Source organism: Tauraco erythrolophus, chromosome 11 (genome assembly GCF_009769465.1).
Source record: "Tauraco erythrolophus isolate bTauEry1 chromosome 11, bTauEry1.pri, whole genome shotgun sequence".
Taxonomy (NCBI): Eukaryota; Metazoa; Chordata; class Aves; order Musophagiformes; family Musophagidae; genus Tauraco; species Tauraco erythrolophus.
In genome coordinates, this window is record NC_141475.1 from 19,711,023 (window position 1) to 19,724,920 (window position 13,898).

Consider the following 13,898-nt stretch of genomic DNA (forward strand, 5'->3'; position numbering starts at 1 on the left):
ATCGCCGGACGCGAACCAGTTTGCGGCAGGGAGGCGATTAAATGGGCTGCCCGCTCATTGTGTCCCTGGGCACGGAGCTCCCTCCTCACTCGTCAGCTCCTGGCACTGCCCCACAGCAGCAGGACACTCATCCGGAGGGGCAGCCCCGTGCCAGGACACACGCTCTGCTCACTGCCACCAGTGTGCCCAACTGCAGGCCACCGCCACACTACAAGGCCACCACGGGTGCTGCCACCCTGCTGGCACAGGGCACCCGCGTGGCTGTGGGCATGCACAGCAGGGACACCCCACTCAGCACCTAGGGCTCTGTGTCAGCCCAGTATGCCCCAGTGCCATCCTCCATCCTCCCAGTGCCTTACCTCTACCCTAGTGTAGCCCAGTGTCGCCTCTGGTGCAGTCCCAGTATAGGCTAACACTGTCCCACTACAGCGTTGCTGTTGTGCCCGCACGCCTCAGTGCTGTCCCAGTACAGCCTAATTTTACTTTCCTTACAGCTCTGACACTGTTCCACTATAGCCCAGTATAGCTCTGGTGCTATACCAGTCATCCCAGTGTATCCCAGCACAGCACCGTCTCCAGAGGTGTCCCAAATCCCCCACACTGGGGACCTGAGGGCAGGTGGCAGCACTGGGGCTCCCATAGGCCCCGTGAGGCCTTAGTCCAATGCAGCTGTACTGGGGTGACTGGGGGAGCGCTGCCCCAGAGCACGTGCCATGGTCTGCCCTGGCACTGGTTCAGGTGGCTGTGTGGCACATCCAGCCCCTGGTGCTCAGCTGTGGGTGCTGCGGGCAGGTGCCTCCATGGGCGTCACCTGTCTTGGGGCCCACGGCAGGGCTATCTGTGCCAGTTGGAGGTGCGGGGCACAGAGCCCTGCTGTCCCTGTGCCAGCACACTCCATCACCCGGTGCTGTGTCTGTGGCCCCTGCCATGGGCACAGGCAGGGCTGGCATCATGGCCCCGGCTGTGGGCACTGGACCCTGCTCTGGTCCTGCCCAGTGCCACCCTACAAGCACCACCCCCCAGCCTGGCATTGGCTCCCAGGCCTCATACCCCCTCCAGCATATGCACCCCCAAATCCAGCAAGGCCAGGGCCTGCAGATCCCACCGGAGCCCAGCATGGGATGTGGGGGCACAGCCCTGCCCCTGCTGCTGCTAGAAAGAGGCGGGGAGCCGGGTGGGCAATATCTCTGGTTTTAATAAATACATCGGGACCCCTGTCCACGGGCACCATAAATTACGTGATGAGCCCGGCAGAGCCGGGGTGGGTGCAGGGAGACGGGGGCCAGAGGGATTTTACATTATGTACAAAGTGGGTGCCATGCCCGCTGCACCCGCCGGCCAGGGGGCTCAGAGGGAGAGGGCAGCGAGTGCTCCGGCCTCCGCCAGCCCAGCCTCTGCCCGCTGGCACAAGCAGGCAGGGCAGCCCCAGCATCATGGCTGTGCCGAGATGGGGTGCCCAGCCTGGGTGCCTGGCCACGTCCACCCCACCATGCTCCTCTGTGCCCCCGGCTCTGCGTGGGGGCGATGGGCGGTGGGGACCCCCCCCGAGCCGCCCAGCCTCGCTGTGCGCTCGCCCCGCTCAGGGCAGCAGTCACTGCTCAGCGGCTCCACGCCTCGGCCCTGGCATCGTGAACCTTGTCCCGTGCATCCAGGGGAGTGTCCGGGGCTGCAGGGGGTGGAAAATGGGGCTGAGAGACGGGCATGGTGGGTGCCAGGAGGATGCTCAGAGTTGATCCCAGCTGTGGTCCATGCACCCACGGGGGCTGGGGAGGTGCATGGGCCACCGCGGAGTGTTTTGGGGAGCAGTGGCCATGCGCAAGCACTTGCACTCACCGCGGCACTTGGTGCAGCAGGGGTTGTCCCTCCTGGCGGGGTTGGCACAGGCGGCCGGTGGGCACTCCTGGCGCTGGCAGTGCGTCTCCCCCGACTGTGGGGCAGAAAGAGGAGCTGAGCATGGCGGCCTGGGGGCTGGCAGCTCCTCAGGGTGCTGTGGGTCTGGTCCCTGGGGTGCCAACCCCAGGCTGCTCTCCCACCCGTCCCCAAAGCACCGCAGACTGGCACAGGGGCACCTTCCCTTTCCCTGGGTGCTGCCCAAGGCCTGGCACACTCACCACACACCAGCACAGGATACACTTCATTTCTCCAAAGGGGGGCACAGAGGGGTGCCAGCTCTCATTGTTGAGGTACCAGCGGCGTCCGAAGCGGCACGCCCGCGGTCCGTCTGCCTGCATGGTGTCAGCCAGCTCTGGGACGCTCTTCTCTGGGGCTGCAGGAAAGGGCATTGGCAGGCTGCGTGCCCGCGGCAGGGGCACCCCGTGGCATCACTGGTGGTGGCACACAGGGGCCGTGCCGGGAAAGTGGGGGGCAGGAGGGGGGTGCAGGTACCTGGGCACTGCTTGCAGCAGTCGGAGGGGCTGGCACGTACAGGGTTGGCACAGGTAAGCCGTGGGCATTGCACCTTCTCGCAGTGCACTTCACCTGTGGTGCCCTGCAAGGAGGGCACAGGGCTCACGGCGGGCATGGGGCAGTGGGTACAAGGCATGCGCTCCCCTCCCTGGTTTGAGCCCCTGCTACAGTGCCCAGTAGCTGAGGACACCCATGGGTGCTGAGGCAGCTCTGCCACCAGACCAGTTTGGGGGTCTGCGGGGTGCTGGGACCTGCACTCACCTTGCAGGTGCAAATGGCACATTTGATGAGGCCGAAGGGGGGCACGACAGGGTGCCAGCGGGTGCCAGAGCCTCGCCACGTCTTGTCCCCATCAAAGTAGCAGCCTGGGAGAGGAAGAAGAGGAAGAAGGGGAAGAGGTGGGCACAGCCCCCTTGGGGGTGGTGGGGAAGCCATGGGGACAGAGCTGCCCCCTCAACCCATGCCCACTGGGACTCACCCTCGCTGCTGTCCCGTGCCCGCTCCAGCTTCAGCTCCTCATGCCCAGTCGTCTTCTCTGCAAGGAAGAAGGAGGCCATGAAGGTACACATGATGCCAGCAGCAGAGGCTCAGAGAGGGAACCCCCACCTTGTTCCCACAGGGAACGCCCCTGCTACCCCAGCCCCCTGCCTGGGACCCCCCCCAACCCCCAGGTACCTTCGCAGATGGGGCAGCACAGCTCCTCGGGGTGCACCTGGCGGGTACAGTTGAGGGGCTGGCACAGGATGGGGTCGCAGATCACTGTGCGCTTCTAGGGGCAGCAGGTATGGGGCTCGTTACAAGGGGGGTACTACTGATGGGTGCTGCCCTCCCCCAACATGCCCCTCCAGCCCGTACCTGGCAGCTGCAGATGGAGCACTTCTTGTCGTAGTCAGGTGCCCAGCGGGTGCCATGTGCCCGGTGCTGCCCCTCAAAGAAGCAGGAGTTGGGGTCCTTCTTCAGCTGCTCCAGGTCCCTGGTCTTGGTGCCGTCAGGGAGCTCGGCCTCCCCCAGGGCCTCCCCTGGGGCCAGGCGGGTCCCTCCTGTGTGGCACTGGTTGGGGATGTGCACCTGGATGGGGGGCAATGGGCAAGAGGGTTGGCACCGCTGGGGGACCCTGCTTGCTGTGCCGATGCCCAGCTGCCCTCCATGGTCAGGGCTGGTGGAGGAAGCACTCAGGACCACAGCACCCATCACGCTGCGCTCCTGGGACCGTGCCCTCCATCCTGTCCCCTTCCCACCCTGCTCCGGGCAGCGTCACCTGGCTGAAGACCCCAGGTGGTGGTGGAGACCTACCCTTCCCCGCATCTCCCCATGGGGGTGGGCTTTGGTGCTGACTTGCAGGAAAGCAGTGCCCTGGGCCAGGTGCTGCAGCAGGTCGGCATCCAGGTCCTTCACCACCCCCTGAGCCTGCCGGGGCAAGAGGGACATCAGTGTGGGGGGCATGAAGGCTGGCCTGGCCCCTGCCATGGGGTACCCCGACCTGGCGCCCACCTCACCTCAGTGCTGTAGAAACCCTTGAGCAGGCGCTTGTGCTGGTGGGGACGGGAGCCCAGCTCGCCCAGCTCGGCCACCCCATGAAGGTGGGCGCTGACGGTGCCATCGGCAGGGCGGCCCAGCCCCGCTACTGAGATCTCGTAGTGCAGGTGGCAGTGCTCATCCAGCGAGAGCCAGGCGTGCCCCCCGGCCCCGCTGCCCACCGGGGGGGATACCAGCTGCCCCGCCAGTGCCACGGGCATCTCTGCGCACAGACAGGGGCCATGGGAGGCAGCAGGAGGATGGTTGGGTGGGTGGGGGTGGGGGGGGAAGACTTGCCCCACTGCCCCCCATTACCACCCACAGTGCCCCCGGGTACCTGTGTAGCGGGCGAGCAGCCCGCTGTAGGGCAGGGAGATGACTTGGCCCCGCAGCTCGCCCTCCGCCCAGTCCTTGGTGGCCACATTGAGGAAGAGCTCATTCTGCAGCAGCATGTGGGCATCGCGGGCACTGGGGCTCTGCCAGGCACCCCAGGCCTGTCAATGGCAGGATACGATGTGGGTTAGGATAGGAACTTGCCCAAAGCCCTGTGCCCTCCCCCCCAGTGCCACCCAGTGCTCACCAGCCCGTCCTTGTAGCTGGGTGTCATGTCGAACAGGACGTTCCTCTTGCTCTTCCGCCGGGGTTTGGTCTCCAGCGTGATGCCCACCACCTCGCTGGCAGTGCCCACCACCTGCACCTGCGGGCAGGGTGCCAAGGGGAAGCACTGGGGGGGTGATGCCTCTGGGACCCCTGGGAGGGAGATGGGTGCCCCCCACTTACCTGGTACTCCAGGGTGCCATTCTCGTGCAGGGCCAGCTTGGCCGAGCCCACAGCCCCCGTCTTGGTCGGCAGCAAGGCGTCTGCTCCGCACAGCACACTTTGGATGGCTTCAGCCCGAGGAGAGAGGCACAGGGGGGTGTGAGGTGGCATGGGGGGACACAGCCACCCACCTTGCGCCCCAGGGTGCCTGTCCCGTGCTCACTGTCACAGCTGCGGCGGGTGGTGATGGTGCCGGCCAGCTGGCGCGCGTGCCGGCCCTCCGTCTCAGCCACGATGCGGAGCTGCCCCTGCACCAGCCACTGCAGCTCGCGGGCAGACAGCTCGCTCAGCACCTCCGCAAAGTCAGGGTCCTGCCGGAGGTGGGAGGGGGTGGGCACAGTGCCACGGCTCAGCCCTGGCGCAGGGGACACGGTGGCTGCCGGGGAACGTGGGGAAACAGCTGGCTTTACCTCCATGGTGATGTTGGTGCGGACCTCCCGCAGCATCTGACCCTGGTGCAGGATGCAGACCCGCAGCGGGACCCAGGAGGATTCTGGGCATGGCAGAGGGGTTTGGACTCACTGGACTGGGGGCCTGTGACCACTGTCCCTCTGTTCTCCAAACTCACCCCTCTGAGTCCATCGCTCTCCAAACTCCTGCACTCGACCCCCCACTTTCTTGCCAGCTCCCTGTCCTGCCCGGCACACCTGGACCCCTGCATACACCATGACCCCCACCATTCCCCCCTGCACACCCACATCCTCACACAACCCACAGCCCAGCCCCATCCTTCTATGCACCAGCCCCTACAACCCATGCACCCTCCAGCACCCCCCAGCCCCACACCCCCATAGGTACGCACCACACAACCCCCACCCATGCACACCCCAAATCACATCTCAACCCTCACCATGCACAGCCCCTATACCCACCCTGAGCCCTACGACCAGCCCCTGCACCCACTCTGATCCCACAGATGCTGACCCACACATCCTGAGCCACCACATGCCATGCACCCCCCCACCCTGTGCAGCCCCCCCCAAGCAGTGCCAGGCCCTGCGGGGTGCCCGTGCCCACCCTCACCCCCAGCACTGGGCTCCAGCAGCCCCCGGGCCATGAGGATGAAGTGCAGGTTGTTCTCAGTGTCGCTCAGCGTCAGCATGGCCATGCCCCCAGCGCCCAGGTGCGTGGGGTCCGATGAGGTCAGGATGGCGCCAAATGTCTCTGAGTGGGGAGAGGGGGTGTGAGGGGCATCCTGGTGGACATCCACCGGGTGGGCACACAGGAGCCAACCTTACCTGCAAAGAGTGCCCGGTGCTTGAGGATATGCCCGTGGACCTCTCCGGAGGGCTGAGCCCGGGTGATGAGGGACACACGGAGCTGCTCCCCGCGGAGCAGCTGGATGTTGGCCTTGGACACCGTCCTCCACATCCCACAGAGCTGCAGGTGAAGACAGGGTTGGGCAGGGGCTGGGGGACACCACACACCTGGGCAGTGGGTGAAAGGGGTGCTGTGCCCCCCGGCCCCTCTCACCATGCCGTCCTCGGGGGCAGCGCTCTTTTGCACGGGGTGTTCGAACAGCACGTTGCCCTCGGGGTCGCTGAAACGCACCCGGCTTGGCCGCCCCAGCCTGTGGGCACCCATGGGGTGAGTGAGGACCCCCTGTCCAGCCCCCCTCCCCTGGCACCACCCTCTCTCAGTGCTGGGTGCATCAGGGAGGGCACAAAGGGTTGCCCAGTGATTTTGTGTGGGCAAGAGGAGGAAGATATGGCCCTGGGGTGCCTAGTGCCCTGCTCTGCTCGCTCCAGGCTGGCCCAACACAGCTGTCCCACCGGGTGCCAACTTGGCATGATCCCCCGGGCTCCCCTGGCCCAGAGCAGTGCCAAGCTGGCACCAAGCAGGAGGGGGGTCCCCACCAGGAAAGGTGGCAGGGCAGGACCCGCTGGGAGCCGAGCGCTCAGGCCTGGCTGTAAATTAGGAGCATTTTTCGGCTCCGTTTGGCTCCCCTGGTCGGAGCTGGAAATTAGTCACCACTTTACTATGCAAAGGGGCCTGGAAGCAAGGAAGAGCAGAAGAAACTGGAGCGAGAAGGAGGGAGGGAGAGGAGAGGCTCAGCCGCCAGCGGGCACCCGAAGAGGGCACAGCGAGGATGGGGGACCCCGGTGGCAGTGCCCCGCCGGTGCCCACCGGCAGAGCCCGTGGGGCGGCATGGCATGACATGGCACCTCTGCCCCACTGCGCCCACGTCCTCCGCCGAGCCCTGGAGCCCTTCCTGTTTGTTCCGGCTCCAGACCTGGAGGCGAAGGGGTGAGGCTGGGCCGGCACCGTGGGTATGCCGAAATCCCTGGCTGCTCGCCCAGGCTGGACCCCCAGCACATCGCCCCCGTCCCCAAATCTCTCACCCTGCCAGTGCAAGGCTGTGGCACCACAGGGGGAAGTCAGAAGGGAAACTGAGGCACAAGCACCGTTGTAGCCTCCTCTTTTCCAGGGGAGGTGCCTGCTGTGCCAGCCCAGGCAGGGGACAGGACTCACCGCTCGTAGCTGATGGAGAAGAGCAGGTAGGAGCGCAGCAGGGTGAAGCGAGCCTTGGCCACTGCACTGGACGTTGGGTGCCACGGCTCCGGGCCACTCGTCAACAAGGCCACGAACTCTGGGGAGGGGATGCGGATGATGGGGAGGGGGCACAGGGGGGTGCCCCAGACCGCTGCTGCCCACTCAGACGGGTGGCTCACCTGTGCGGGCATCATCGCGGGCCAGTCCCTCAGAGCTGAGGTAGGAGCGGTCGTTGTAGGGTTTGTCCAGGTCGTCCTCCTTGTCCTGGAAGTACTCAAAGGTGTCGAAGGGAGGCGCGGGGCTCTTCTCTGGGGGGCCTGGCAAGGCTGGCATGGGGTGGGCACAGAAGGGAGACCATTGCACCAGGTTGCTTGTGCTCAAGAGCTCAGGGTGTAGGGGGCAATAAAAAATTCCCCCTCCCAAGATAGACCAAGATATGCCCTGCAAATCCACCACGAAGCTCTGTGCTGGGGTGTCTGGGGGCACATGGGACACAGGCAGATGGACAGGCAGGGTGCTTAGCCCTGCACATGCTCTCTGCACCCCTCCCAGGGTGGTTCAGGGACAGCTGCGCCCATCTCAGCACCTTATGGGGACCCCAAGAGCATTGCAAATCCCTGTAACAAAGCGAACAGCCCTTTTTGGGGGGGATGTTCACAGTGCCCCCTTTCTCATGCCCACAGGGGATCCTGTGGGTGCAGGGGGGCTCCCCGCCGGGAAGCAGGCACTACCCTCACCTTTGGGGCAGGTGTGGCAGCAGTGCCCGGGCAGCAGTGTGGCCCGGGGGCAGGCAGGCACGGGGCAGTCCTGTTTCATGTTCTTGCAGTTCACTTTCCCCGCTGGCTTCCCCCGACGGTTCCTCTGCTGCGGGGGGGAGAAGAGCCCGGCAGAGCCGCGCCAAGGTGTGCCGAGCTGTGCCAAGGTGTCCCCCCCTCCCTACCCCCGCAAGCACAGCCCTGCTCCCCCCATCCCAGCCCATCTGGAGCCCCCGCGGGCGGCCCGGCCACCTTGCGCAGCCCCCAGCTGCCTGTGCAGCAGCCAAGGCCGGGCCCCCTCCCCACGGCCCCCAGCCCCCTGCCCAGCTGTGCGCGGCCCCCCCCAGTCCCGGCCTCGGGGGGCTGCTTGGAGGGAGGGAGGGGGCCAGGGGCCATCCCCGAGGAGGGGGAGGAAGAATGAAGCCTGATCCTTTAACCCCCCCCTTCTCCTCCCCACTGCTGCGGGGCGAGAAGGGGGGACATCCAGGTGTCCGGCTGGCCGGAGGGATCCCCGCTCCCCTTCTCCATAGGGAGGGTGTGTATTGAATGAAGGGGTCGACCTGCCCCCCTGTCAGCCCCCTCCCCAGCTTGGCCGGATTCTGGGGGATCTCCCGGAGGAAGGGGGATCCCGGGGCGGGGGAGTGCGGGGCACTCACGGGCTCGCAGTGGCAGATAACGCAGCGCATGACGCCGAAGGGCTCCCCCAGGTCCGGGTGCCACGTCTCGTCCAGGGCATAGAACTGTCCCCCGAAGGCGCAGCCTGCAGAGACCCCCCCCCACACCCACCCACCACCACGGCCGCCCTCGGTCACCTCCGGGCCGCGGGCACCCCCCTGCCGCAGCCCCGGACAGCGGCCGGCACCGCCCCGCCGCCCGCTGGGCACGGCGGCCGCTCCCGCTTTCGGTGCTGGTCCCGGTGCCGGTTCCGGGCAGCCGGGGGGCCCGGAGCGGGCTGCAAGAAAAGCGGCGGTACAGGCATGCAGTGCACGGCCGGGGTGCGGGGTGGCAGGGACGGGGGTTCACGAAACGGGATGCGCGAAGGGGGGTGCGGCAGCGGCTTGTATAGGACGGGGGGTGCCCGGAGCGCGGAGGGGGGTCCGGGGAAGGAAAGGGGGTGCTCCTACCTGCCGCCCCGCCGGGGGGCAGCGGGTCCGTGTCGGGCCGGATGGGCAGGGCGAGCTTGGGGCGGGCGGCGCGGCCGGGCAGGAGCAGGGCGAGCAGCAGCAGCAGTGGGGCGGCGCGCATGGTGCCGGCCGGCCGGGGCAGGCAGGCAGGCGGCCGGGGGCGGGGAGGGGGGGCCGGGCGCTGCCTGCCGCTGCCGCCGCCTCTGCCCGGCCGCCGGCCCCGGCTCCGCTTTATAGGCGGCGGCATGGGCAAGCGGGAGCTGCGAGCCCTGTGCAAACAAAGGCCCCGCTAATGAGGCGCAGGCAGCGGCCGGCCGGGGGGGGGACGCGCCCCCTCCGCGTTCCGACCCCCCTCGGGCCCCGGCTCAGCCGCCCCCGCCGGGCACGGGCCGTCCTGCGGCACCCTGGGGCATGCAGCTGTCCCGCTGGGCATGGGGTAGCCTCGGACTCGGGGTGTCTTGGGTTCCTCCCATCCATTGCCCACCCCACCCCGGGCATGGGGTACCCCCGGGTATAGAGCATCCCCACTCACATTCCAAGCCCATGGCATAGGGTAGCTCTGGGCACGAGGCACTTGAGAGTTGCCTTCATCCACATACCCTCCCTCAGGGCATGGGGCACCCCCAGGGGCTGGGCATCTTGAGGATACCCCCCCTCCAATCCACTCAACACCCACCGGGACACAGGGTGCTGTGGAGCTACCACCCACACCTCTTCCACAGAGCTTGGGGTGTTCCTGGGCACTGGACATCCTGGGTATGGCCCCATCCACATACTCCCCCAGGACATGAGCCCCCCAGGAGCTCCCCATCCACATAAACTCCTTTGGGAATAAGGCATTTGTGGGGTACCCCAATTCAAATGCCCCCCCTCCTCAATCCATACACTTCCCTGGCATGAGGCATCTCCTGGGCATGGGGCATGCTGGAGGCAGCTCATCCACACAGCCCACTTTCAGGCATGAGTCCCCTCAGGGCTCCTTGGGCCCCCCCCCAGGGATGGGACATCCTGAGGACTCCTCCATCCACTCAACCCCCTCCGAGGCCACTTGACACCCCAGGACACAGGACACTGCAGGGCACCATCCATCCCCACAGTCCCCTGTGGCGCAAGGACCCCCTGCAGACCTCTGCCCCGCAGCCAGCCCCTCCCCACAACATGCAGATCCTCCATTCACTCAGCAGCCCTGAGCATGGGCCCCCAGAGCATGCCCCCCCCCGAATCCACATTGCACTCTGCAAAGTCGCACGTACCCCACAACTTGTGCCCTTGACATCCCCAAATCCTTCTGGCTGCTGCCCACCCTGGGCAGAAGGCTCCAGAGCAGGACCTCAGGCTCCTGCCCACCGGCGACAGCAGCTGTGGGGGGACAGGAGCCTGGCCGCCTGGATTTCCTTGCCCAGGGAGGGGAGGGGGCAGCCGTGGAAAAAGTTGAGAAAGCAGCACCCAGCACTGGTCCTGCTCTTCACCCACATGTGCCCAGGCTGGCGATGGAGGTGGTCAGTGAGCAGACACCATAGAAAAGCCTGGGGAGTGCATCATCCAGCTGGGGAAACTGAGGCACGCACCGCAGAGAAGGGGGAGCGGGGGGGAACGAGGAGCCAGCATGTGCAACCTGTGTCCCTGCCCTGCCACCCTGACCGAGGGTGGCAGCGAGGGGTGAGGGGTGCATGGCGGGCGAGGGGAAGGTGAGTCGGGAAGGGAGGAGGGGGAAGCGCAGGGCTGCCAAAATCAACTCCGGGCGGTACAAACACCCGGCCAGCTGTGCGGTGTAGTTAGGGAAACACGGCACAGCTGGAGCACAACAGGACCCTGCCTCCCCAGAAGGCTCCTCCTGGGGCTCCCCGCGGCCTGGAGAGCGGCTGGGAGGGGGTTGCAGCCCACTGCCCCATGCCCTCAGCGCCAGCCCGCATGGGGTTGCCCATCCTCAGCTCGCCTGTGGCAGCCCCATCCCATTCCCTGCCCCGGTTTGGCATGTGTCCCCGTGCAGTGGGCACCTCTCCCAGGGAGGGCAGTGGGGCACGGGGGCTTGGCCGTGCCGGGGACCTGCCCAGCAGCAGGAGCTGGTGCTGGCACGAGGCAGCGAGGAGCAGCCAGGCTTCCCCTGGCGGGATGGCCCGCTGGTATCGCCAGGGCTGGGACATTGCCAGGGCCCTGGGCATCCCCTGGGCATCCCCCAGGCACAGCTGTGCCTGATACCCTGGTGCTTGCAAGCACTTTCTGCAAGCAGGGACCATGCCCTGCAGCATGGCATCCCCCAGCCTCGTGCCCTCCCCACTGTCCCTGGTGGTGCCACAGACCTGTCCCCTCTCTCTCCCGACGTTCCCGCTGGCCTGGGATCTGGCAGCGCGGCAGGCAGGGGAGGGCTGGGGTCTGCGTGGTTGTGCCAGCGTTGCTGCACAGTGTCTGCTGCAGCGCGGCAGCGGCCCTGAGGGACGGCGGGACGCGAGTGAGGCCAAGCAAGGAGGAGGCGGGCAATGGCTCCCGGCCGCTCCACTGGTGCCAGGAATCCGGCGCTGGCTCCGCGCACCCAGAGCTCGTCACAGTCTCCTGGCTCGGCCACGGGACACGGGGAAGTGGTGGGGGAAGCTCCCTCCCCTTTCCTGGGGAAAGGAAGGAGAGACAGGGAAAATGCCTGGCTGCAGCCCTCAGCATGAGGGAAACTGAGGCACGGGGTGGCAGCGTGAGGGAGAGAGGGCTGCAGGGGTGCCCAGCACTGCCAGGCTGGGACGTAGGTGGTATGCTGGCACAGGGCTTGGCAGTGCAGGAAGGTGCCAGGCACCCCTGCCCAGGGAGGGGGCATTGCTGCTGCAGTAGGGGCATGCAGGCAGGAAGGAAATGGATGCCCCAGCCGTGCCTGGGCATCCTTCATCCATAGCCCTGGTGGCTTCTGGAAATGCCAAGGGATGCCCCAGGCAAGGGGCAGAGGGCAGCTTGCCAGAGCCTCCGGGGTCCCTGTGCTGGTGGGGAGGGGGTGACGCTGGGAAAGGGTCCCAGTCCCACCAGCTGCTTCCCAGCGCCCACACACGTGTGCTGGCGGTGCCCTGCACAAAGGCGGCTCTGAGACACTCCGTAACTGGGCCTGGCGCTGGCACAGCCCCAATGGGGCCACCAGCTGCAGGCAGCTGGAGCTGCACGAGGATGGAGCTGGCCAGCTGTGGGCAGCCCTGGCCACCCTGCCTGGCACCCGCACCCCTCCGGTACCTGTACCCAGAGCAGGCACCCAGCTTACCCCTGGGTGGGGAGGCAGTGGCTGGGATGGCACCTCATGGCTGGGACGGCACCTCATGGCTGGGACACCCCGACGGCACCCTCCAAAACAACCCGCGAAGCTGCCAGGGCTTCGTGGGCACGTGCCCCATCCAGCGGCAAGGGTCCTGCAGAGGGTTGCAGCGGGCTGCGGTGCCGGGGCCGTGCCACGCCTGGCATGGTGGCGTGGCGGTGGGCCCTCGCCAGTGCTCCTGCCCCACGCAGCTCCCTATTGTCTGGCCTCATTAGCCGCTGCTGCTCGAGGCTTTGAACATGAGCCGGGCTCAGGGCGGCAGGAAGGAGCCGCTGCTCCCCGGGGATGGGGTCGAGGCGAAACCGCATGCCCTGGCTTCCCCCTTCCCACCGCCTTCCACTGCCTCCCGGGCACCCTGAAACCCCCTCCTCACCCCCGTGCCAAGCGTGAGTCTGGAGCCAGGAAGGCGCGGGCGGCACCCCCTCTCTCCGAAAAGAGCCCCCCTCGCCCGACCCGCCTTGGCGCAGAGAGCCGCCGGCCTCCCCAAAGCTTTGTGCCGAGTGCGGCTTGCCCCGTGACTAATCCCCCCGGCCTCGCACACACGCGGCGGGGTGGGGGGGGCTGTCGTAATGGGTGGAAATATCTCATAATTCACGTTGGACACGGGGATTACAGCCATTCCGGCAATATTTGCACAACTGGTAGGCGGCTTGTGGGGCTGGGCCGCCCCAGATGAAGGCCAGGGGGGTCTGGGGATGGAGGGGTTTTTGGGGGTGGCAGGTACGGGGAAGGGGGATGCAGCTCGGGGAGGTGATGGAAGAGGGGAAAGCGGCTGTTTTCCGTCTGTAAACACATGGAGTTTATTACGGAGGGGCATGTTGCTGGCATGGTGGGGCCGGCTGGGGCTCTTGCCTTCATCCTCCCCTACTGCGACAGGCATAGCTTGGGGAGCAGGATGGACACCCCAAGGCAGCCTCGTCTGCCACGCCGTGCAGATCCCACCCGTGCCGTGGGGCACCATGCCCGCTCCCAGTACCCTGCCAACTCCACAGAGCTCCCTGCTTATAGGAGCACCTAAAGGTGCTGGTGTCCCCCTGGCCCCAAATGTCCCCTCCTCAAAAGCCTTGTGGGGTGACCCCGGGGGGAGGAAGGTGGAGGGCATGCATGGCACGGGGGGGCTGTGTTTGGCATGGGGATTAGCAAGCTCCCAGATCGATGGTGGTCTCCCCCCTCCCCACCGGACATGCAGGCAAATATTTGTGCCCAGACTTCGCAGGACAGCGAGAAGGAATTTCATTCTTGCGCCCACCTGCGGCTCAGCCGCCTGGCATTAACCCCTTCGCTGCCCCACGGGATGGAAAGAGAGGGGCAGGGTGCCCTCTCAGCACCACCCATGTCCTCCATCAGGATGGTGAGCTGGGCTGAGGAGCAGAATGGGGAAAGGGGATATGGTGGGATTGCCTCAGATGCCAGTGGCACAAGGTGCTCTGGCACAAGGCTGGAGGGTTTGCCCATGGGCATCTGGGCAGCACCCAGGGCTTTGTGCCAGGGTGCCCAGGGGAG

General features: G+C 66.7%; 1 protein-coding gene across 1 annotated transcript; it reads right to left on the bottom strand.

The window, feature by feature from the left end:
- Positions 1–1,598: 1,598 nt before the first annotated feature.
- Positions 1,599–9,233, bottom strand: CHRD (chordin). Its single transcript, XM_086618437.1, has 23 exons — positions 9,113–9,233; positions 8,645–8,748; positions 7,971–8,097; positions 7,413–7,559; positions 7,213–7,330; positions 6,214–6,310; positions 5,979–6,120; positions 5,764–5,904; positions 5,151–5,233; positions 4,904–5,051; positions 4,702–4,808; positions 4,502–4,618; positions 4,259–4,415; positions 3,903–4,144; positions 3,700–3,813; positions 3,262–3,474; positions 3,082–3,175; positions 2,885–2,941; positions 2,668–2,771; positions 2,386–2,488; positions 2,112–2,266; positions 1,834–1,927; positions 1,599–1,666 (listed from the first exon to the last, which is right to left on the bottom strand). Exons 1-23 carry the CDS (start codon positions 9,231–9,233, stop codon positions 1,599–1,601), a joined length of 2,853 nt encoding a protein of 950 aa, XP_086474563.1.
- Positions 9,234–13,898: the final 4,665 nt, after the last annotated feature.

Bases quoted from the DNA above. Each gene is read 5' to 3' on its own strand.
- CHRD (XM_086618437.1), bottom strand. From the start codon at position 9,233: ATGCGCGCCGCCCCACTGCTGCTGCTGCTCGCCCTGCTCCTGCCCGGC. The intron at 3,475-3,699 runs GTAGGTCTCCAC...CCCCCCATCCAG, and splicing joins ATGGGGAGATGCGGGGAAGG to GTGCACATCCCCAACCAGTG. The intron at 3,176-3,261 runs GTACGGGCTGGA...TGCTGCCCCTAG, and splicing joins GCTCCATCTGCAGCTGCCAG to AAGCGCACAGTGATCTGCGA.